Genomic DNA, 23,483 nt, shown 5'->3' on the forward strand with positions numbered 1-23,483 from the left:
GTTGGGGGGTTTTCTTGGGGGGGTTCTTGAAAAGCTGGGCCGGGGGCAGGTGAGGCAGCCTTAGGGGGGGACCGGGGGAGCAGGGGGGAGATGTGGGAGCTCATGCAGAGCCCCCCATGCAGCGTAGGGCAGTGGGAAACACCCTCTGCCTGGCAGCACCCACTCAGTTGGGGCTTTTTTTCCCCAAAAAACTGGAGCTGGGGTAGGTGGGGCAGCCACTGCGGAGCTGGGAGAGCGGGGTTGGCTCTACTTGGCTTTGGTGAGCTGAAGTACTGTATCCAGTTTTGGGCCTCCCATTTCAGGAGGGATGTGAAAAAGCTTGAGAGATTTCAGAGGAGACCCAAGGCCTGGAAAGCAGGCCATACAAGGAGAGGCTGAGGGATTTGGGACTCTTCAGTCTGGAAAAGAGAAGGCTCAGGGGGGACTTGGTAGCAGCATATATAAAGGGGGTACATCAGGACCTGGGAGAACAGCTGTTCACCAGAGCTCTCCAAGGGATAACAAAGTCTAAACTCCAGGAAGGCCGATGTAGACTAGGCATAAGAAAAAAGTTCTTTATAAGTGCTCATGTCCAGGGTCTGGAACAGACTCCCCGCAGAGGTGGTGCAAGCACCTACTCTGGACTCTTTCAAAAAACATCTGGATATTTTTCTTCCTGGGATCACTTGATCCCAGCTAACTTCCTGCCTATGGCAGGAGGGGGGAGGGGGTCTGGACTCAATGATCTCATGAGGTCCCTTCCAGCCCCTAATGTCTATGAAATCTATGAAATAATACTGATGTGTCTGTTCAATTTCTGTGGAAAAAGCATGGGGAAAATAACTTACTTTATATAGTATTTCTCTTTATGCTTGCCTACAGGCACTCAGTCTGCGGTCATAAATTTGTTATCCTCTTAGCTAATGCCTCTGCCTGACCCAGAATGTTCATCCTTCAAATTATTAGTATTACATAAAGGGATGACATAAAAGAACCTATACTTAAAAGCAGGCTAAAGACTTATGCTAGAGCAAACACAAACTAAGCACATCCCAGAATTATAACAATTAGGAAGCATTTCCTCCTTTACACTGATCATCTTGAATTTTATTTCTAGAAACAATTATGTTCTTATTTCTCTGTATTTGCAATTGTTCATGTGTCAACCATTTGGTAAAATTCTACTAAGATTATAACAGTAACCCCAGAATATAGCTTCTTTTCTTCATGAGGTTAAGAAGAAAGTGGTAAGATATTACTAGTCCCTGATTCTGTATGTAAACTGTCATTGCTATTTTGATTTTTTTTCAGTAGTACCCAAATGCTCCTGTCTGAATCAGAGACTTTGTGACTCTGGATACTGAACAAACACATAGAAAAATATATAAAGGAAGAATTCCTCCTCTAATAGACAAGATAAACTGTGGCAGAATGGTAAAAACATTAATACAAATTCCAATCTTCACCTCCCAGCTCTGCCCCATTACCTCAGCCAAAATGTTTCTTCATTTTTGCTTGACCTGCCCACCCAAAAGCACATATTGTTGTTATGCTTCCTGTTGTACTTTAAAACCACCACTTTTTGCTTTATTTTAATCCCTGTGATCTCCAAGGATACATTAAGTCAGCACCAAATTCCACCCCACTCCTACTATATCTCTTCACTTTTTTGGCCAGGTACAAACATTACATTTTTATCTGTATAATTAATCAGAAACAAGTCTATACGCATAATGGAACACAAGTTCAGCATGCAGGAACTGGTTTAAAAATGGTGGAACCCAGTCTAAGATTTGACCCCCGCCTTCACCAAAGGGCAAATGTTTGTTCTGTTCGCTGCTTATCTAAACTACGCTGCTTACAGAAAACCACATAACTTTGATAAATTCCACCTTGGGTTTTTTGAATGTCTATAGCTAGCCTTTGAGTCCAATTTCATTTAGTTAAAAGTTATGTTGACATCAGATGGGATCAAGGAAATTAATTGCTATATACATAGCAGGATTGCAATGATCCAACTAGTTCTATTTGAATACGTTTTCTCTTTTGCATTGACCAAAGCTAGAATTAGAAGTATTCATGTAATTTTCTTAATTAAAATCTTCTTTGCAACAATTTTGTTCTCTTTAAGGTCCTTTTAGCAGCCTATTTTGGAAATTCTCAAGAGCTATGTCAGTATAATTCATACTGAGCTGAGTTTCACAAAGATTTATTATTTCTGACAACAGTACAACTGTGGTACATGTGGCAAAGGAAAAGGAGTTCATCCATATACCTTGCTTTACTCTCTGGCTTCATATAAAAGCCTTCTGTGGGAGAAAAGGAATTTTAAAAACATGGTGGGTGTTAGAAAATCTGCTTGCTGTTAAGAAGGATACCACGTGTTCTCTAAGATGTTGTGGTAGATATAAGACTCTGCAAGCCTGCTGCTACATCGTTTAGAACAGAAGGTACAACACACTGAATTTCAAAGGGAGAAGAACAGAGAGACAGGAACAGCAGCATGCCATGTACAGCCTTGTAAAATATATCTGCTATTGAAATAGAGAACAGTGCCAGCAAGCATATGTATCAATCTCATTCTTGTTCACTGGAATCATATGGAAAGTGTTTGCAACATCCCTGCTCCATTTGTGAAATGGTGCAGCCTGTAATGAATGGTGATATTCCAGTTTGGACCCATCTATTATGAAGCTTATGACTGCTGCATAATACATTTAAAATAAAATAGAAGAGGATGACTAGCATAGAGTAATATATATGATAGTGCTGTATACAGGATCTCTTGAATGCATTTCTTTATAAAACAAAAAAGACAGAAAGCCTAATTTAAAGCCACAAAAGGGCTCAAAGCTGAGAGCTAGCAAATACTCTGGTCCTGGTGCAATTTAAGCATGTGCTGGACTTCAAGCATGCGATTAGTTTGATTCATACACTTAGTAGCTGGCACATCCTTAAGTGGTCAGTACCTTGCCAAAATTAATGAGACTTCAAATAGTTAACAGAAATGCAATTTTGTATTTGAATAGAACTGTGACAAAGTCTCCTAGCTTATACCCTTTGTAATCTTTTTTGTGCCTTTACACTCCATTGTTCCTACAACTGTCTTTAGTACACAGATGCTAAGCTAATGAGGAAAATCCTCATTATAACTCTGGAAAACCTGTAGTTTCAAAAATCCATCAGTCAGTTTTACTGAATTTCACATTCACTTTGTTGCAAGAAAGGTGGAAGACCTAATGAGGTAGTTACTATTATTTTGTGGTTGAGCCAGAGATCTGCAGCTCAAGAGACAGAGTAACATGTATTTTATTTCACCGATTCTTCAATATGCATTGTGGGAGTTTTCATTGCTGCAAAAAGAACCATTAAAAAAAAAATCCTGACCACTCTGGTAACAGCTTACATATGAAAACAACCGTTTAGATCTCACAGACAATTAGACTGCTATACATTTAAATTTCTAATAAATTAAATTCAAAACAGTTTTCCTTTAAATTTATCACACAAGTAAATTCATGGTCATCTCTGACTACCAATAAAAAAGTAGTATGAAATATTGCTATAAATACACAAAAAGCAAACAAAGCAGCAACAAAAAAGCTGTCAAATAACTTTTTGGTGCAACATGACAATCAAAAAATGAAGAATGATGAAATTTATCCCAATTTATATTTTTTTGAGACAGGATAAAAAAAATGATCTAAAATATCTAAACAAAACAACATGTAAACCCTGTACTTGATCTCAGACATGCTTTTTCAATTCCTGGTTTCCTTGATCCTTTTGTTTCTATTACTTTTATGTCAAGCACCATCTGTTTCTATTTACTGTAACAGCAATATGAACTCACTAATTAACTTTAATCATACTTATCTGACATACATTTTATCTATATCTACACAAAGATGTACAGTGCACACAACAGCCTATTGTTATAAATTGAGAATTGACTGAAAATGGAAGCCTGTTTTACCACTGCTACTTGTGATGGCACCAATACATGTGCAGACACATGAAATCTGATTTAAAGGCCTCTGGCTGCAACTTGATCTGACCTGTAATTAAGTGTAAGGTAAACCAGTCATGCTTGTATCTGAAGGCCTTAGATCCTCAAAACCAAATCTACCAGTAAGACTTGGCTCACTAAGCACGGGGTCCCTGCATCTGAGCCAGACTATAAAAGTCTGTTCTACAAACCTGTTCCTCACCTTCAAGCCTAGGTACAGATGTTACCCATTATTCGGAGTGAATGATTAGAAATCAAACCATTCACATAAACATACAGAAGTTTGGGACAACGAGTCTGGTCTAAAAATGGCAGAACCCAGTCTAAAATAAACCTGGGTAGATGTGCACTCAAACTTGTTCAAATTAGGTTAGTCCAATGCATCAAATTTCTGTACCAGATCCCCTATCAAATCATGTTAGGTCGCTATCTGCCAGCAGCCCAAGCTCCTTTGAAGCCCCTGCTTCCCCTGCCTTGCAGGGAGGTCCACTAGCCATGGCCTATGCTCAGCTGCTCTGACCAAGCGTCCAGCCAGCCGTGCCCCAGGCTGTCACAGAGCAGAGTAAGCACTGTGGCTGACAATGGCAGGGGAGGGAGGGAAGGGGAGCTCTGCTGTGCCCTACATTTCAGTCAGGCTCCCTGGGTGTGCACCTGCTTGTAGGGTGTATGGGGCTCCCTGGGTGGGAGTGTGGGAGTCCACCCAGAGACCCCCATGTCCACATGAGCAGGCACAGAACCTGGGAGGCATGCTGGAGTGCCCCCAACCTGCTTCACTTGGCCAGTGCAGGCAGTCTAAATGATATGCCTCCCCCTGCCCACCAAAGGGTGAACATGTGTTCTGTTTACTCTTGAACTGACCTATACCACGTATAGAAAACTGTGTAAGCTTGAGCAATTCTGCCTCAGGCTTTTTGAGCATCTGTATGTAGCCTAAACAACCCTTACTCATTCCAACCCCATGCTGGAGCGTTTAGACTATCACAAAAAACCTTGCAAGAAGCTCCCAAAAAAGAATGTAAAAACTGAGTCTCCTGCTAAATTCAGAATGTCACTGGGCAGGGTCCTAAGAGCGGCTGTGATCTCTCCTAGCGCCCCCCCTACCATGCCAAGTAGGTGTCAATGCACCTTCGATCTCACCTGCCACATCTTTGATGATAAGATTATTAAGGGAGGCTGCCTTTTTATACTCCTTGACACGGTACCCCTGACGTACTCCAATCTGTGCACCGTCTACGGTGACTCTGTGCGCTCCTGCCTCAAGGGCTACACATGGCTCCTACCACCCCTAATATCACGCCCCAAGTCTCTCAGATGTACCGGATGTTGTCGAGTCAATTACTGTTGCCTGTGCCCTCGCAGACGCCCTCCGGGCTTGTCTTCTACTCGTGGCCCACACTGGGGCCTTTCTTGTCTGTGTGCCCTCCCTGGGGCTTCTCTCATGATCGCCCTCCCTGGGGCTTCTGGTCTGGGTGCTTGGGGCTCAGGTGGCCGTAGCCATGCCTGGCCCCCTTAATCCCCTCCTCGGGTCTGTGCCTCCTATGGGGCTCAGGCAGCCTCGACCTTACCTGGCCCCCAATGCACTGTGCCCCTTCTCAGGGCTGGGGTCACTGCACCCCTAGATGCAGTGCCCTGTCTGGCACTCAGTTCTATGCATTTTCCATGCATAGAATCTAATTATTAAGGGGTTCTTGAATTTGAAGTCATCTTGGTTTTCGGTAAATGCAGTAATCATTAGCAGTGCATACAACAGGGTGCACCTACCAGCAAGCAGTGGGGATAGTGGGTGTTAGTTCACTGGACAGTCTTCACATTTGTGATGGGAAATATATCCTGGTATAACAAGACACAAGTCAATTTAAGGAAAAACACAGTTGCTGCACCACGTCAGACAACCAAAAGAAATCTTGATCGCTGTTTAAATAGCCAGAAGTAGAGTAGATTTCATAGTTATTCTGTTTCTGGCAAACGTTTACCTGTGTTACTACTATAATTTTTACCACATTATTGTTTTTTCTTCTACCAAAGTACCATAACTAATAAATGGGAACGAGACATGAATTATAGGCTGGGGAAAATTCTGTTTACAAATACACATCTTCAGTGATCGCAATATAAGGAAAAAAATAACCATATATACATAAAAAGTGAATTGACAGATTTAATAATGTGTTTCCAAATTTAAGTTTGCCATGAAGATTAAACTAAAAAAGGAATAACTTTTTAGACTACAATGCAAAATACACAAAACAAGGCTTGAGTTATTGTTGGAAATGAACCTCACACAGTGCTTAACTTTCAGTGACCTTGCCCTGCAAACTTCTTTTCAATTTGTTGAGTGCTAAAAATAACACAATTGTAGCTTCAAAGGATTACCCAAACTAAGAGATCTGAGAGACATCCTTTAAAGCTTCTGTTATATCACATAAAGTGCTGTAAGAACTCAGGAAACACACCTGGCTAGCAAGTTTTTGTTGAAAGACAATAATTTAGAAAGAAAGAACAATGATCAGAACCCTGAATTCATAAGCTGAAAGAAAACTATATTAACATCCACAGAGAATTGAAAAGTGAGAAACACTATTGGCTATAACAGGAAGCAATAGTAAAAAAGTCACCATATCCTGTAACAAGAACAGGAATTGCTAGAAGAGCCTGATGTCAGCCCTCACAGATGCACTGGAAGAGATGTGTCAAACATGGAGGAATGTTATCTGAAGCAGGAACTATGATGAGGCAACTCTTAAGGAAAGGTCCTTCCCAAATGCTGTACCTTCAAACAGCAATGTGTAATTATAAGAACACTTCCTGATAGTTATAATTTCCGACTTACATGGTGACTCATAGTGGTCCTTACATTATCTAATTGAAACCTAATTAAAATTATTCCCTGTTGCATAGAATACATACTTCAAGTTGCATTCACAAATGAGTATGCTGCATGCATACCTTGGGGAAGATGCAGGCAGGTATTAGAAAACAACGCTTTGGGAATTGGTTTTCAGCTGATTTTTCAACTTGGTTAGTATAAAGTAAAGGATTTTATTCTTTGTCTTTAACCTCACCTTCCATTTCAAAAGTCAGAACTGTTAAATGCTGGTGTGGTGTCATGTGACCAATGTTCATAAGATTTCTTTTCACTACATTGTAACCTTTCATCTTGAATTCACACAATCTATAATTCACCAAGAGTATCCAGAATTATGAGGCCTAACATTGCCACCAATATCCAGAGTATTTTCTGGATGATCTCTTGGGTTTACTTTATAGAATGTCAGCTGCTCCACATTTTCAGGCCCTGTCCACCTCTATCCATTAATCCTTCAGTTGTCTTGACTATTTTCTGTTCCAAGTCAGCAAAGGAATCCATGTACAGTAATAAAGTAGTGCACAGTTCTCCTAATAATTTTTCTCAACCTCCTGAACACTCAGACATATGTTAACAAAGGACGTTGCCATGATTGGTGGGGCAAGATAGGAGATGACTGTAAGAGCTCCATTTTGGAAATACTGTATTTACTCAAATATAAGACAACGTTGAATATAGGATGACCCCCTAGATTCTATATATGTAAAATGTATACATTTGTTATCGTTTTCTAGGTATACAATCTAATTATTGGAGGTTTGCCTTGAATTTGTCCCCTTCCCACTGCTACAGGAGGGAAAATAAATCTGCGGGTCAGGTAGCCCCCTTACCCTGTGCCTCCCACAACTTCTTCCCTCTGCAGTCCTCTCCTCACCTTACTGTCAGAAATTTCTTTCCCACAACATAAAAACTAGGACAAATTTGAAAACACTTTCTTTGAAATGAACATAATTTACCATATAGGCAAATTACTATAGGTACCCATAGATTTAGTTCATCCAGAATTGATGCATTTTACCTTTTTTGAATCTGCTGCAAAGTTTAGCATAAGTCCTCCATAAACATACTTTTAAGCAGCACTTTTACACCTACTTATAGGTAGTATAAACTGTATAAATAGGTAGTATAAACTGTAATGTAAGTCCAAAGCCAAAAGTCTCATAATTTACCAGATAGGGCATTGGGCTGGGCCCCAGCAGAGTCAATGGCATCTTAAGGCATGGTGACCCCCACAGCTCTGCACTGCTCACTATGTGTGTCAGCAGATATTCTCCACAAAGGAACTATGTGCTAATCAGACTGCCACTCACGACTGGTACCAGGTGTTCCTATGAAGTCCTGGGGTGAGTCATGGGGACTTTTGCATCCTCTTGCCCCCTTTGATTCATTTTGGGATTACCTCCCTTTGGGCTTGGAGGAACATATACCTTGTTCAGATAGGCTGCACTAATCTATTCTTATGGTAGGTTCCATGTGTGTTTTCCTTTAGAACTGCACATGGAAGAAAGTGGCAAGGACCAAGCCGTACAAAGTGAAATTGTCTGGAGACAGAGGAATGTCAGAAGAATGCCAGACATCCTTCTATTTCTCTGAGCCAAGTACATGAGCCAGATTTGCAAACTAGCAACAGGGGTGGAATCCAAAACAGCCCACTTTCTCAAGTATTTGCAGGGCAGCTGCTGCAATAGTGGAAGGTGTACATAACAACCAATGGCAGCCCATGGGCCATGATGTCTCCATGGTTCTACAAGGTCCTGAAATGCTTCTGGGAAAAATACAAGCTGCACGGCATGACCCTAGCAACCCTGGTGAACCACCACAAGATATGGGAGGTGGTAAGGGCAAGAGACATCATATCGCCCACGACAGGTGACAGCTGCCAGGCCATGTGGGAGCGAATCTTCCACAAGGATCTTCAGAAGGAGCACAGAGACCTGAACTGGCAGGCAGCCCACCGGGCACTCCCTGTACAGGCCTGGAAAAACAGTGCAAGGCAGACTGGTTCTTTGAACTGCCCAAGGCAGACCTGCCAGTGGCAGGCAGAAACAACTGACCACCTCTTCTGGGACTTCCCATACACCAGAGGGGTATGGAAGAAAGTAAAGACATTCCTCCTGGTGGTGACACGTTTCAGAACCTGGACCAGAGACGTGGTCCTCTATAGGCACTTGACCAAACAGCAAGGGGCCCTGACAGCTCGCTTCAACCAATTCATCTCATGCTTCAGGTGTGCCCTGTGGAAGGCCAGAAACCTACTCACAAACAGGCACTCAGATCCCACAGTTGAGAACTGTTTTAAAATGGGGCTGAGTGAAATGTACTGTTACTACAGGAAGACAGAAGAGGATGACAGGAAAGAGATGGCGGACCTTATATGGAAGAGAGGGGACTGGCATAGACTTTTCAGAGGCAAATCCTCCAAAGAGAACAACAAGGTGGACAGCGGTGAGGACAGAGATGACCACGACAATGACAAATACAGTGACAATGATTGAAAGCACTGGAATGGTGATGGGTGCATGGGTGTGCAGGTGTGTGATGTGAACTTTGCAATAGGACTAAAATAGTTTAACTGTCAAAGTGTGATTTGGTCTGTCATGTGAACCACAGTGGTCACTTGACAGTTTGTTAGAGGTACAGTTATATATGTAGTTATATATATAGAAATACATATTTTTGCAAAAAATAAATCTGTATGTTTGTCCAATATGGCCATGTGCTTTATAGTCATGTTCCATGTTGGCTGCTTTTAATCAACTTCATAGTTGGTTTCCATAACTGAGCACATGGTGCTTTTGGCAACTTTTTATAATACACCATGTATTTCCATGTATAAGAATGTGAGATGCGGGGCTTTTTCTTTGCACTGTTTTGGGGGGAACAACCTCATCTTGTATTCATGTAAATATAATGACTGTGAATTATCAAAGTTCCTCTCTCTACCCGTACACACACACAGGCAACTCCACCTTCATATACATATGAACTTTTGAACTAGTTCCCCCTGGATGCCTCAACAGCAGCAAGATACCAAACAATATTTTCAGTTTATATCTGCCAGGTCCAGTCATTATTGTTGAAAGCCTTGCTTATTTATGGTTTTGTCAAATCTATGTTAGATTTGTCAAAGCTCGTTCTTGTTTTCTCTCTGTTGAAGTACAGCGTTTATTCAGTGCATTTCAAGTGAAAGAGCCAGATATACACCCTACAAAGGGCTAGGGTAGAGCCTTCTCAGTGAGCTGCCTATGACTGCAGAGACAACCTTTGATGGAAATTGGGCTGAGTCCAACTTTGTCAACTACAAGCTACTCGTCTGAGCATGTACATTCTTATGGGACAAGTTGAGTCTCTCAACTCTAATTCTACCGTGAATACAGTTCTTGCCAATTCCAAAAAATCTTCACAAGTGAAGGTAATTTTGGCTAGGACTGGTGTAAGACTCATGATGATATAAGAAGATCTAGTCCTTTCCTGAATTCTGGGCCTTGCATCATGGAAAGTTCCTGTTCAGCATCCTCTTCTGTTTGCTTGGTTCCTGAGGTAGATGCCATAAATCAGAGCTTTTCATGATGTAGGCAGAGCTCTTCCCCCTTTCCTCAGCAACCCAACACTGTTCTCAAAGGAGGAGAAGCAGAAATAGCCTGCCAAGTCTGTTCCCTTCACCCTTCCCATGAAAAATCAGAAACAGCTCCTCTCTTCCTGCCTTGCCCCTTTCAACCTCTCTGTCCTGGAAACACTTGGCCTGCAAATGGGGAGAAAAAGAGGAGGATCTTGCTGCACCTGCCACCCTAGCCTAGAAGAGGGGAGTGAACCAGAGAAGGGACAAAACTGACTAGGTCATGGAGCTACATGGGAAATGGCCAGAACAGATGGAGGTTCTGGGGTCTGATGGAGAGATCTAGGGCCTATAGGATAAGCAAAACTGATGGGAGGCCCAGGGAAGACCCATGCAAACTGGGATTGATGCAAAATTGTTGTAAGGGACATAACTGAGACAGAATCTGGGGAAACGGAATGGATTTGGAGATTAGGAGAATTAGCTACTGTTCAAGGAAAAAGGCCATTTCTGAGAAGTGAGAACTCTTGTAGAACCCAAGGGTCACTATCACCTCTCAATGTAGAGCAGAGCAATTCAAATTGTCAAATGCTCACAAAAATGAATCAATACACCTAAAACACTACAGAATCTCTTTATAAAAAAAAGAGAAATCTCAGAATGTCTGGAAGCAAACTCATCATTTTTTTGGTAGTGTAACTCATAAATGTTGATTGCTCTATACTGAATTTAACCTTATTAATTGGAGGCTAGTCAAGAGGAGGAGGGGACCGAATTGCATTGTTTCCTATGGGAGATTATTTGTGCATTCATGCATTCTACACATTTACAAAGCACCAACCAGAGAACACAGAACTTTCAAGTTACGGTAATGAATGTTCAATAAATAATGTAAAGAAAGATTTGGTTCTTTATTTTTTAAAGCTCGAGTTTAGAATTATCCACCAAAAATGAATCTGAGACTAATTCTGCATCATATCATACTATCCCAAATGAAACTCAGATTCTAAGCAAATTGTGACCCTGGTATGTAACACAATTTGCCCCTAGGAATGCAACTATATGCTTAGCATTTGTAGAGTGCTGCCATTTTTGGTGGTGTCATTTCTAAATCTTTCCTCATGACAAAATTAACTGATGAGGAGCACCAGGCTTTTGACCTTGAAGGTCTTCACTATCCCAGGTTTCATATTCATTTGAATGCTTCATTGCAGTTTAAATCATTTAACAGCCATACGTCATTAGTCCTATTCCTTTTGTAAACGTTATGCTGTATTTTTGTTGCAGACAAAGGTAGCAGTGGCAATATATAACCCTGAAACATGAGTTTTCAATCAACTACCATTTAAAATGTCAATGAGTCTGAAAAAAAAATCCACCTAATATTTGTAGTGTCCACACAAATATGTTTACCATTCCCACTCTGGGAAGCACCAGCTCTCTGTTCCCATGCAACAAAATCCTTTCAGCACAGTTAATCCTTATAGATGCCAGAAGAATAAATCCTAGAAGAACAAACAAGTGCACTGTCAAAACTATGTCAACACATAGGCCTATCTGTAGTGATATTATATATTCCATTGCCTCCAATCAAAGCCCAGGATAACCAGATTTCACATTTAGAGTCATCTGATCTTGCAAGGGTTGGCACAGCACAGCTAATAATTGAAGAGAATTGAGAAACTAAAATGGATTTTAAAAGGGTGCTTTATTTTTGTGCACTGGATTTGAAGCAGATTAAATAATCTGGGATATGCTACCAGGTCACGATTTGTATGTTACAGCTGTCCAGTTTGATTTGACAGTCACTCTTTGCATGACCAAGTAAGAGGCAGTGAAAACCTCTGAGAGTTATAGATGGACAGTGGAAACAGGAGTGCAATAAAACTGACTGCAGTGATATTGAATGCTGATGGAGTGATTCAATAGATCAAACAGCTGAGCTCCTCTGCAAGATACAGTTATTTTCTAAAATAAAGCCACAAAAGAAGCTGGATTAGCACATACCCTTGACTCCCACTTCAACTTTATAATACATGTACATTACCGTTCCACTTAACAAACTTGGACTAAACCTTCTACAAGAGAACAAGCAAACAACCATGAAAGGTGAGACATAATTCCTGTTTAGACCTATAGGAATGTACTTCTACTTTGTACAGAAATATTGTCTTTGCCAACCATTGCCTATTTTTAACTTTATAATGGTAGCTGTATTTGTTTCTCTTTGTTTCTAAAAATAACTGTTGCAGAACAGTGTAACACCAGATAATGCATTTCTGCTTGTATGAACACAGAATTCAAGAGCTGCAGCAAAAAACTTTGTAATTTTATTTCAACTGTAATTTCATTTTTATGGTGCATATTTAGTGGTTAGCATGTTAAACTGTAGTTACAGAAATCCAAGATTTTCTTTGATAGATTTAGTATGGTCAATACTTAAATCACATTTTGTTATTCCTTTAAGATATAGTTCCCTGTTGCTATTTAATGCTTGAGCTCAGGAAGAGAAAACGTGTCCTTTCATTTCCAAAGCTTTTCCCTAATGATTGACTAAAAGAGTTACTACTTTGAAATAACAGATGATCAATATTGAACTGATTCACCACTGAGACAATGTTGAAAAGGGTCTAACAGTCTACCTGTTTCAATTATCCTGAGCCAAAATAATTAATATAAGATCATATTCCAACTATCTCAATACATCTTGATTATTTCATTGAAATAATGAAAGTACTCTGAAGTAACATAGCTTTATGCAACACACTGTGCTTTGAAGGAATACAAGCAACTACATATGATAGGTACAAGTTATTATATTAGTTCAGTCAAAGCAAACTTGATTATTGTTAGGAGCAACAGCAGTAGATAATAAATTAAATATTAAATATTAGAGTAATCTTGTGACCTCATTCACCATTTTAACAACTCTACTTGAAAAATGTTTGCCTGGTAGGGGTTCAAACATCTGGAAAGTTTACAGCTGGCATTCAGGTAAGGGAATTTCAAGTAATAACTATAAACATGGGTGGATACTTTAAAGGACAGCCGCTCAATAATCTGAATCCTGGGAAACTGCTGTTAAGTTCCATATAGTGAAGCTTTTGAAAATTGTTTTTCCTCTAACAGAACACTAGCTTAATTCTTTATGCTGTAACATGGAATCAAAAAAGTAGCTAAATGGAGGCTGTGCTCACAACTTTTAAGATAAGGCAGTTTGGAATCATTACTGCCACTGAAAGAAAAACATTACAATTTAATAGCCCTGGGAACTCTATCAAGGCATTACATTCTCTTGGGCATGCAACAATTAGGAAATCATTCAATTTTTATGGCAAGGAGCTGATGGCAAAACATGCTAAAATTTGTTTGTATTTAAGATAAAGCCCCAAAATACAGCTTTTTGAATTTTACAGATTTATAAAATTGTCTTTAGTCTACATATAAGGATTTTAGTTTTATCTACAACTGACTCGTATTATATTAGTATACATAACTCTGAAGTAAATATACAACCTTCAGGCTAATTATTTTATATTTGACATCCAAATAATATACCTATACCTTTGTCTAGGTAACCAATATCTATTTTTTCAAAACATATAGATTCTAAATGATTTCACAGCATTTTTGTATTTGTTATACAGGCTACTTGCTTTTGATTTTGAATGTTATCCTATTAATATATGAGGTTCGTGGATGTCCTGAAAAGTGCCTATGCCATCCACCTTCGAAGACAGTAGACTGCAAGAATCAAGGACTTGTTGACATTCCCTCCCATTTACCTTCTGAAACTCAAATCTTACTGTTGCAGAATAACCACATTTGGAGAATCAATCAAAGTGCATTCACTGGAGCACCTTGGCTCAAAATTTTAGAGCTGTCTAATAATTCAATAACAAGTTTGGCATCAGGTGCTTTCCAAGGGCTACGATACCTACAAGTTCTAAACCTAACCAAGAACTTGATTCATTATGTAGAAAACAAGACTTTCAGTTCCCTCCCACAGCTGAAAGAACTGGATTTATCTTCCAACAAGATATTAAGTCTGCCTGAAACTTTGGGGAAAAATACCGGAAATATAACGTTATTGTCTGTGAAACATAACAAGCTTCAGAAAATGGAAAGAGTTCTTCTGGAGTCACTTCCAAACCTGAAAGTTGTTCTTTTCAAAGATAATCCATGGCAATGTAATTGCAATGCCTTTGGCCTTAAACTGTGGCTGGAGAGCTTTTTATACAGAGGTAAGTAACTTTCTTCATTAGGAAGAATGCAGGCAAACAGGCCTAGCATACCCCTTAATTGTCCTAATCGCTATGACCTTAATGCAAGAAACCATTTAAGCACACATTTAATTCCATCCGTGCTCAGAAGCACACTTACGCACATGTCTTTAGAAGAGGGATGCTTACCTGAATTGGGGCATGTGATTATTAGACGTAGCTCTTCTGTACTGACAATATACTACAAATAGGCATGTTTTTCTGAAATACATCAGCATTATCTTAAATACTCACAGAAAAGACTGTGTAAATCACCATCCCATACACATGTTTTATAAGTGACATCTGGCTGCACAGAAAATGTGCATATAGCAATCTCTAAACCATTTACATGATCCTTTCCCATGTGAAAGATTCTAATTTCAGGTATATTTAAATTAGAATACATATTTCTGAAAAGTTTCTTTGCATCTTAATAATATATTTACTATATGCAAATCAATGTAGTTTGGGCATATTTATATTAAACTACCTAATAACATTCAATTCTCTCTAGCTAGCTGCAAATTCATCAGTAATTTCTTTACTTTTTTTTTTTTTTGGATATTCAGAAGTTGTTTCTTTTTACTTTTGAATGGCCTTGCAGTGGTTCATGATGGGCAGTTTTAGAATCCAAAATGATTAGATTATAGCCTACAAGGGTTTATTATCCTAAAATATTCCTTTGCTCATTTGTTCTATCTGAGTTAGCAGAGTGTAAGGAAACAAAGGTATTAATGGAAGCAAGGCAGGTTTTGAGAAACTAGGAAACAAGACATCCGCTTTTTTCCTAAAATAAACTTTGATGCTCAAATATAAGTATTTTATAAGTTTCCTATTGGCATATGAGCTAATACACTAGCACACTACAACACAACAGTATATGTTGAGTTGTTTGCTTCAAGACAACTGCTATTCAGAATCCACTGAGTTGCCTTAACTCACAGTTAAGTGGGCAACCGTCTTCAAGATGATATCTCATTTGAGAACAAAAGAGTAGAGGACTAAGTTCAGACTATAATGAAGTCCTAGTAGACATAACCTGTGATAGTCTGCCGTTTACTATGCCTAAGCAGAATTGCCACATTCATCACTATTTTCTAGTAGCACTAAGCACAAAAAGTTACTGTGGAACTTGCCAACTAGCTTTCACTCTGGGCTATAATTTATTCTACTAATTAACTAACTAATATTTAAATAAGTTTATACAAGAATAAAGGAAAACCTCATACTTTTCTACTAGAAATGTTTATTCTTCATACATATTTCCTTGCTCAAGTTTAAAAAAAATAATCTGATGATAACCAATGCATCAATGACTAGTGAAACATCCAAATGTTACATTAGAAAGTTTCAAATATGCACCAGATCCCAATTAGAAAAAAATTATCTCAATTTTGTCCCCATCCTTTAAAATTGTTTAATTTTAGAACATCTTTCACTAGAACACTGCTATTTCTTTTTCTTCTATGTTATATCTCTTTTTATATTGAGGTCCTGTTTCATAGGGTAACTACCTAAACATTGAGCCAGTTCCTTGGCATGCTCCAGTGTTACTGGCCACAGTGGGAAATAGCATGCTCCAACAGTACTGGCCACACTGGGAAACAGCTAGCAAAAAGGGCAGTATCCTGGTAAAATACAGTCATTGCAGCTGGGCACAAATTAAAGCAGTCTTGAGGCCATGCTAAATTATACTGGGAACTAAACCAGAGTAAATGGCTTGAGAAAAGCTGGTAAATAAAACATATCTGCATCTTCCAATAACATTTGTGCCAGGGAAAATACTGCGCAAAATCTGTCTTTGGTTCATTGGAGCTGTGAGGAAAGATATACATTTAATTAAGTCCCATCTATTTAAGACTACTAGTGCAACTAGATAATAGTGAAAAGATGCAATTAGTTTCAGGAAGTATATCAGCAAAATTAAACAAGGTGCTTAAAGCCAATAGCCACATGCAACTAGAGTAAAATTTATCAAAATCTTCCTGTGGATGTGTTGATGGAGCAATTTTGTAATTTAACTGACAGAAGTTATCATCTTGAAGGGATTCAGCTCCCTAAGGTAACATCTTAATATTTCATCCCCAAGCTTTTGTTAGATTTTTCTGGACTAATTCCCCATAACAAATATCTGCAGGGGTTCCAACTTAGAATGTAAAGGTCCAAGATAAGCATATCCGATTGTCTTAATTAACATGCCAGCAACATAACTTTTTAAAATTTTATCTCTGCAAAAACAGCCACTGTTTGGCAATTCAGTAATTTTCTTCTACTACTTCCACCTTTGTATTGATCACTACAAATGAAGTGAAATATGCAACCCCCATTTAATAACCAGTTTGGAAAGAAATCTAGATGCCACAGATCCCAACATACTTACATTTCTTTATTTAGCTCTGACTTAACAGAAAATGAGTTATGTTCCACATTAATCCTTCCAATTCTTCCTCAGAAGCAGATTGCATATTTATGGCAAAGGCATGCTCTGGCCTCAGGGAATTCTGCTGTGTGCCCTAACTGAATACTGCTGGTAATGGAAAATTGTTTGATTTCAAAGAAAAAATCTTAAATGTTTCATTCATTAGAACACTAAAAATATTTAAATATTTCTGAACTGAATGCAACTCAAGCAATTGATACTTGTTGAATGTACTAAAAAAAATTTGATTGAATGCTTTACTTAGGGCAGAAATCCAATTTTCCATTCCAACACAACCTTTTCAGCCACTCATAACGATAGGGGGACCATAGCTGCAAAATGTGGATCTTCATCCATATCTACATTCAGACTTCCAAGTTTGGAGGTGTTTGGACCTACATTTTTGGTTTGGCCAATTACAGATCATTGAAGCAGCAGTTACATTCAAATCCACCTTGGAACATTATCAGTACTTATGGAGAAGGTGGCCTCAGGAATTTTGGCTTGGTTTGGGCTCAACTGTACTCATTCCTTTCTCAAACAAATTATTTTTAGGATGAAAATGTCCATGCATGGCTTCAGCTAAAAGGTGGTTTGTTTGGGATGAGAAAAGAAGAAAGGAGAGAAGAAATCTGAGCTGATTTGATTCAATTAATTTAATTATGCTGACATGAAAGCTCACACTGTTTTAGGCACAACTTACTAACCAAGAGACCATGTCTCCAAGGGCCCATGTATATGGGCAAGACTGGAAGCTGAGAGATTCTAGAAATGGATAAGAGTGGGGAATAATTATGCTTTACTGCTTAAGCAGAAGTAAAGACACTTCCTTTTCTGTTTCTCCCATACCAAGAGCACCCATTTAGGCAAGGGCAAGACCTAGCTCTAAATGAGTTACAGGTAATGAGTAAATGAGTATCATAAAATGAGTATCATAAAATATCCACGATGTACCATGTGGACAAATACATTCTGTATAAACAAACTTAACTCCTTTAATTTTCTGACTCTTGCATTCATGTTTACTCAATTCTAACGTTGCTTTATAAATTGGTTCTTGTACATAGCATAAGTGGAACAACATTTTTACAGGCAAGGTACTAATAAAAGTCAAAGCACATAGACCATTTGGTTTTCACAGCTTGCATCATGGCAAATATTAGCACATAATGTCAGAACAATGACTTCATGGAATATTTCTGTCAGTTCTAATGGGACATTTTTCCAACAGGTATATTGTTTCCATTTATGTTTATAAGAACAAAGTGATGGTATGAATTTGCTTGGTAACAATATATCTTTGTTTTCATTTATGAATTTATCCTATTTTATATGATTGGCAATTTTATTATAACATTTATAAAATACAAGTTAGTTTATTCCTAATGAATTACTGGTTACAAATAACTTATTTAAGCGATTAACATGTCATAATCTTACCCTATAATTAATTAGAAACATAAAGTTCATAAAATATGGTTATACATTTTTAAAAGTAGAAAATCAAAGCTTTATACATTTCATTAGGTTTCTGTTAGTTTTAACATATAGATAATTCACAAAACCCAGGACTGTAAGACCTTAATATGTTATTTTCAGGAGGAATAAGCGATGGCATTATCTGTTCCACACCTGAGAATCGGAAAGGAAAGGACCTCCTCAAAGTCCCTTATGAGATCTATGGAGTATGTCCTCCTACAGCTGCTCATGTTAACCTGGCTAGTTTTCACCACCATACCTCTGAGCACAGAAATTCACTGAAGCATGCTCATCACAATGAACACGGAGACAGTAGCCATTCAGACTGTGAACCTAAACCAAAATCAAGGCCAGTTAATTTGCGTCATGCGATCGCCACTGTAGTAATAACTGGAGTTGTCTGTGGAATTGTGTGTCTAATGATGTTGGCAGCTGCTGTCTATGGTTGTGCCTATGCTGCAATTACTGCTAAATACCACAAAGAACGCTTGGCCCCAGCAATAGAACAGGGGAGTCCTGAGGAAAAAGAGCCATTTGATAGCTCGGCTTGAGTGAGTTTTGTTTTTGGTTTATCTAAAATAAGAACTCCCCGTTTAGTGCAAAGCCTAGTGTCTAAGTAGGATTGATTTACTCATTACTACTGTATTTTTCTTTTTCACATTAAAAAGTTTCTGTGAAAATATTCTTTGGGTAGCATTTTATGTCAGGAGTATAAATAGATAAATTAAATACTTTATACTTTGTATATTCCTACATTCTGAAGTTAAACAACATGAGTTTCAAATGAAAAAAATGTTGATGTTACCACTTCCAAATATTCTGGTTTATATTAACTAGGCCCTGAGGTAAAATTGATACAATACATGGCAATTACTGAGAGTTACTAGCCAATATGAGTGAGCTTTTATGGAATGAAAGATATGAAGCAGTTTTAAGTTTTTTGCTGAAACTTGCCTTATATGTACCTAGAGAAATACAATAGAAAAGAAGTTGTAAGTATAACTAATACAATAAAATTAGGCACCAGAAGCAATTTAGTCAACCAATTTGAGTATTTTAAAAATAAATTATTTACACACACTTTTTTCACTAATCTAGATGTTCCAATATATAAAATACTATTCAGTGTTGCATCCACAGTGCAGCTTATGAGGTAGGAAATCTATAGTTAGGTGCAGCATTTCATTTCTAGAGTCTGGAGAGTCTGTGCAAAGACATAAATACCTTTCTCAATTTTGGAGGTAAGCAAATGTAGAAAAGGTCAAGATGGAAAAGAAAAGAATAATTTTTTAGTTGGATTATGGTACTCAAGTATCAGGAGGTTGTGACAGATACAAAAGAAGCATAAATAAAATACAGATATAAAAACCACCTTTTAGTCTACAATGGACCAATATGCTTATTTATAACAAACATTTCTGATGATCCTTATTCAAAAAGTTACAGAAGGCTTCCTTTTTGTAACTCTCATAGTAGGTATACGATGCTAGGTTTCGTATAATGAAAACAACACAACTGCATATCCATACAGCCCAGTTCACCCCAGTGCCTACCCTAACAGAAGGCAAAAAGATTGCTGTAATAGAAGGGCTGCAGCCACATTTTCAACAGAAAATGAGAAGGGGATAAAAATATTTTTAAAGTGACGTAATTTTCAAATACATCATAAAAATCTAAGACTGGAAGGTATTTTAGCAGTCATTTCATCTTCCCCTCAGCTCTCTCTTAGTTTAGCCTGTTTTAGAAAACCTCCAAAAGGGGTAGAAATGAACTATTTCTATGGTTAGATCTTCTCCTAATTTATAACCTAAGTGATCTTTACTGCAAATGCTTTCTATCTTATTGGATAGGAGATCTGAGCAGACCACAGATGAGGAAGATGTGCCGATGAAGGGAAAGGAAGTCACATTACAGGACATGATGAGGTCCTGTAATTCCTCCTAACAGGTCTTGCCTTATCACTGGCCTGCTGGAGGGAGAGAAGAGATGACAGGGCAGAGGGAAGCACAAAGCCAATCAACAACTTAAGCGCTTGTTCAAGACTCTGGTTGCCTGAGGAACAGCGAGTTTCATTAACCCCATCTGCTTGTGATTTCAGAAGATATCCCACACAGAGCTGTACTTGGGGCATTTCTACTAGGGTTGTTTGAAGCTTCATTCGCTGATTCGATTTGGCCCAATTCAGTGGCTGAATTTCTGAATCCAAATCGAATCAGGAGACCCTTTAATCTCTCCAAATTGAATTGGAACCCTCCGAATCAGTTAAAAGGATTTGGAAAGATTTGACAATTCAGAAATAGACACAGCTTTAAATGTTTTTTTCTACACATGTGTAGGTATCCAGCAGCTCATGAATGCTGAGATCCTGGGGTGGATGGAACATTCCACAGGAGCACGGGGGAGGGGGAATGTAGGGGTGGGGCCCAGCATGCTTGGCAGCAGACCCAGAAGTGGACCAAAAGTACCTTTGCTGAGCACAGGCCCCCGACACTCCTGCGGGACTCCCCATCTGCCCAAGCACTACAGCATCCATGAGCCACACCTGGTACCTCAAGGTATGTAGAAAAAAACATTTAAAGCTGTGTCTATGGCCGAATCGCTGATTCTCTGAATTTGGGCTGAATCCGAATCTGAACTGAATAGGACCCATTCTGCACACCCCTACGTTCTACAATGTACTGGACAAAATAAAGGTTGCCATGTTGTCTAACGGATTACACCACAGCTTCAGAATTGAGGCCATCTGCAATGAGCAGTGTGGAAAAAAAGGCAGGCTACTAAATCTACAACCACTAGTGGGAAAAATGAAGTTGCTCAAACTTCTGAGGCTTTGCTTTTATGAAAATGCTCTTCTAGCCTGCCTTAAAGCAAATCTGGGCTCACAATTCAACAAGAGAGGGAACTGAGTACATAGAACCTTCCTGGAAACTGGGCAGTCTGTAAAAAGGCAAAGGGACATTCAATACCATCAGTCAATTTTTCAGAGACAATGGGGTGCTAACATCTGGCAGAGACTGGATCAGCAAAAATTAGATACCAGGAAGTGTGGGTTTACTAAATACAGGCATTTGAATGGAATTTGCCATTAAAAAAAACCCTGCATTTTCTAGCATATGGCACGTCCACACAAACTGATTTGGGAAGACAGAATGAAGATTTTTTTTTTCAGAGTTCACAACTTAATTTTCATCAGATCTTGGCTGTTCAATCAAAAGCTGAAACAGTAGCTTCTGCTGAAGACCAGATTCCATGGGCAGATCTTGGATTCTGAAAAATCCAAGTCTGCCTATCTGTGAAATAAGAGAAGAAAGCCTACGAGTAGCTTAGTGGCCAATTCTTCAACAAAATTATCAGAGAAAAAATAGCTTGATTAGTGGAACATCAAGATCATTAAAAAGGAGAGTGGATCATTAATATGTATGGAGTAAATAGCAATTAGAAGGAATTAAGTAGATTAAAATGAGGCATGAAGTCAATTAACTCCCTGAGCAGTGCCTGAATAGACATGCCACTGCTACTAGTTTGGGCAGAAAATCAGCTTTCTTAATTAAAACATGCATACTAAACTTTGAAAGGCTAATTCTGAGGAAACTGTACATGCAGTATGCAAACAAATATGGTATTTAGCTATCTAGCTAGCTATCTATTTAGCTGGCTTACCCTAGGGCATTGTCAGATCCTTTTAAGGGGGCCACTCAATATAAATTCTAATATAATAAAAGCCTTAGTCCTTCTGTTTGTCTGTCTGTAATGCTCCAAGCCAAATGCACATGCCTCTTCGAGAGAGCGGGAGGTGATTGGCTGGTTCGGGTGGCCACAGAAACAACTTTGTGCTGGGGTTCAGGGGATGAGGCGGAGGTGGTCAGGGATGAGGGAGCTGTGGCACTGTGCCACCTCCCCTCCTGCCAACAACAGCTGACAGGGAGGAGAACAGGGGTTGCGGCAGCCCACTGTTCTGCTGCCACCACCACTGCCAGAAGAAGGACTGTGGAGGGGGGTAGTGGGGCCGGGGTATACCAGGCTGTGAAGCGGGGTAGTGGGGCTGGGCCTACGCCAGGTGGGAAGAGGGGCAGGCTGCACTCAGGCTGGGCTGGGTTGTGGGGCAATCAGAGCCCAGCAGCTCCTCCAGAGGTGCGGCGCCGGGTTGTCAAGGGTGGGGCATGTGGCTCCCCGGTCTGTGCACAGGGCAAGGGTGGGTTGCAGCCTCTGCTTCCTGCCTTGCTGCGACTGGGCAGGCTGAGCAGCGAGGCACATGGAGCCACACTGCTGTCAAAGCAGTGGCAGTAAGGCAGGGAGTAGAGGCTGCAGCCTGCCCTTGCTGCATACACAAACCAGGGGGCTACGTGCCCCCCCACTTGCCTCCTCAGCACGTGCCCCCCACTTGCCTCCTCAGCATTGTCCCACAACCCAGCCTGGCCTGGTCAGGGCCCCATTTACTGTGAATGGGGCCCCAGCTGGGCCAGGCTGAGGCATGGGGCAATCAGAGCCCAGCCGGTCATCCAGGGGTGAGGTGCCAGGGAGATGGGGGGGAATGTGCCCCCATCCCCCAGCTCCCCTGTGGTGCATGCAGCAGTGGCAGCAGCCTGCCCATGCCCCTAGAGGAGCTGCCTGGCTTTTATTTCCCCACGACTCGGCCCAGCTGGGACCCCATTCACCATGAATGGGCCCCCAGCCTGGCTGGGTCATGAGGCAATTCCCACAGTACAGGAAGGAGTGGGCGGGTGTGAATAATTTGCCACACCCACTCCCTCCTGCATGGTGGGAGTCTCCATCTGCCCCCCCCAAGCCCAAGCAGTCAGAGGGAGGTGAAGTAGAGGGGGGTGGAGCAGGGCCAGATATGGAGTAGTAGGGGGAGTGGGGCCGGACCTGGAGGGGTGGAAGAGTGGTGGGGAGAGGGGGCAGCAGAGAGG

At 40.0% G+C, this 23,483-nt stretch overlaps 2 protein-coding genes across 2 annotated transcripts in view; one reads left to right on the top strand and one right to left on the bottom strand.

The window, feature by feature from the left end:
• Positions 1-23,483, bottom strand: part of CACNA2D3 (calcium voltage-gated channel auxiliary subunit alpha2delta 3) — a 1,192,973-nt gene that overhangs the window by 135,938 nt on the left and 1,033,552 nt on the right. The window lies entirely within an intron of this gene.
• Positions 12,024-19,255, top strand: LRTM1 (leucine rich repeats and transmembrane domains 1). The gene is made up of 3 exons (XM_019505004.1): positions 12,024-12,519; positions 14,058-14,654; positions 18,694-19,255. Exons 1-3 carry the CDS (start codon positions 12,447-12,449, stop codon positions 19,122-19,124), a joined length of 1,101 nt encoding a protein of 366 aa, XP_019360549.1. The 5' UTR covers positions 12,024-12,446; the 3' UTR covers positions 19,125-19,255.

The sequence above is a fragment of the Gavialis gangeticus genome, unplaced genomic scaffold (genome assembly GCF_001723915.1).
Source record: "Gavialis gangeticus isolate Ggan-Ray unplaced genomic scaffold, GavGan_comp1, whole genome shotgun sequence".
NCBI lineage: Eukaryota > Metazoa > Chordata > Crocodylia > Gavialidae > Gavialis > Gavialis gangeticus.

What these genes read in the sequence shown, in the direction of transcription:
- LRTM1 (XM_019505004.1), top strand. Translation starts at nt 12,447, where the DNA reads ATGTACATTACCGTTCCACTTAACAAACTTGGACTAAACCTTCTACAA. An exon ending in CAAGCAAACAACCATGAAAG is followed by an intron (nt 12,520 to 14,057) that starts GTGAGACATAAT and finishes TTTGTTATACAG; the next exon opens with GCTACTTGCTTTTGATTTTG. An exon ending in GGAGAGCTTTTTATACAGAG is followed by an intron (nt 14,655 to 18,693) that starts GTAAGTAACTTT and finishes TGTTATTTTCAG; the next exon opens with GAGGAATAAGCGATGGCATT.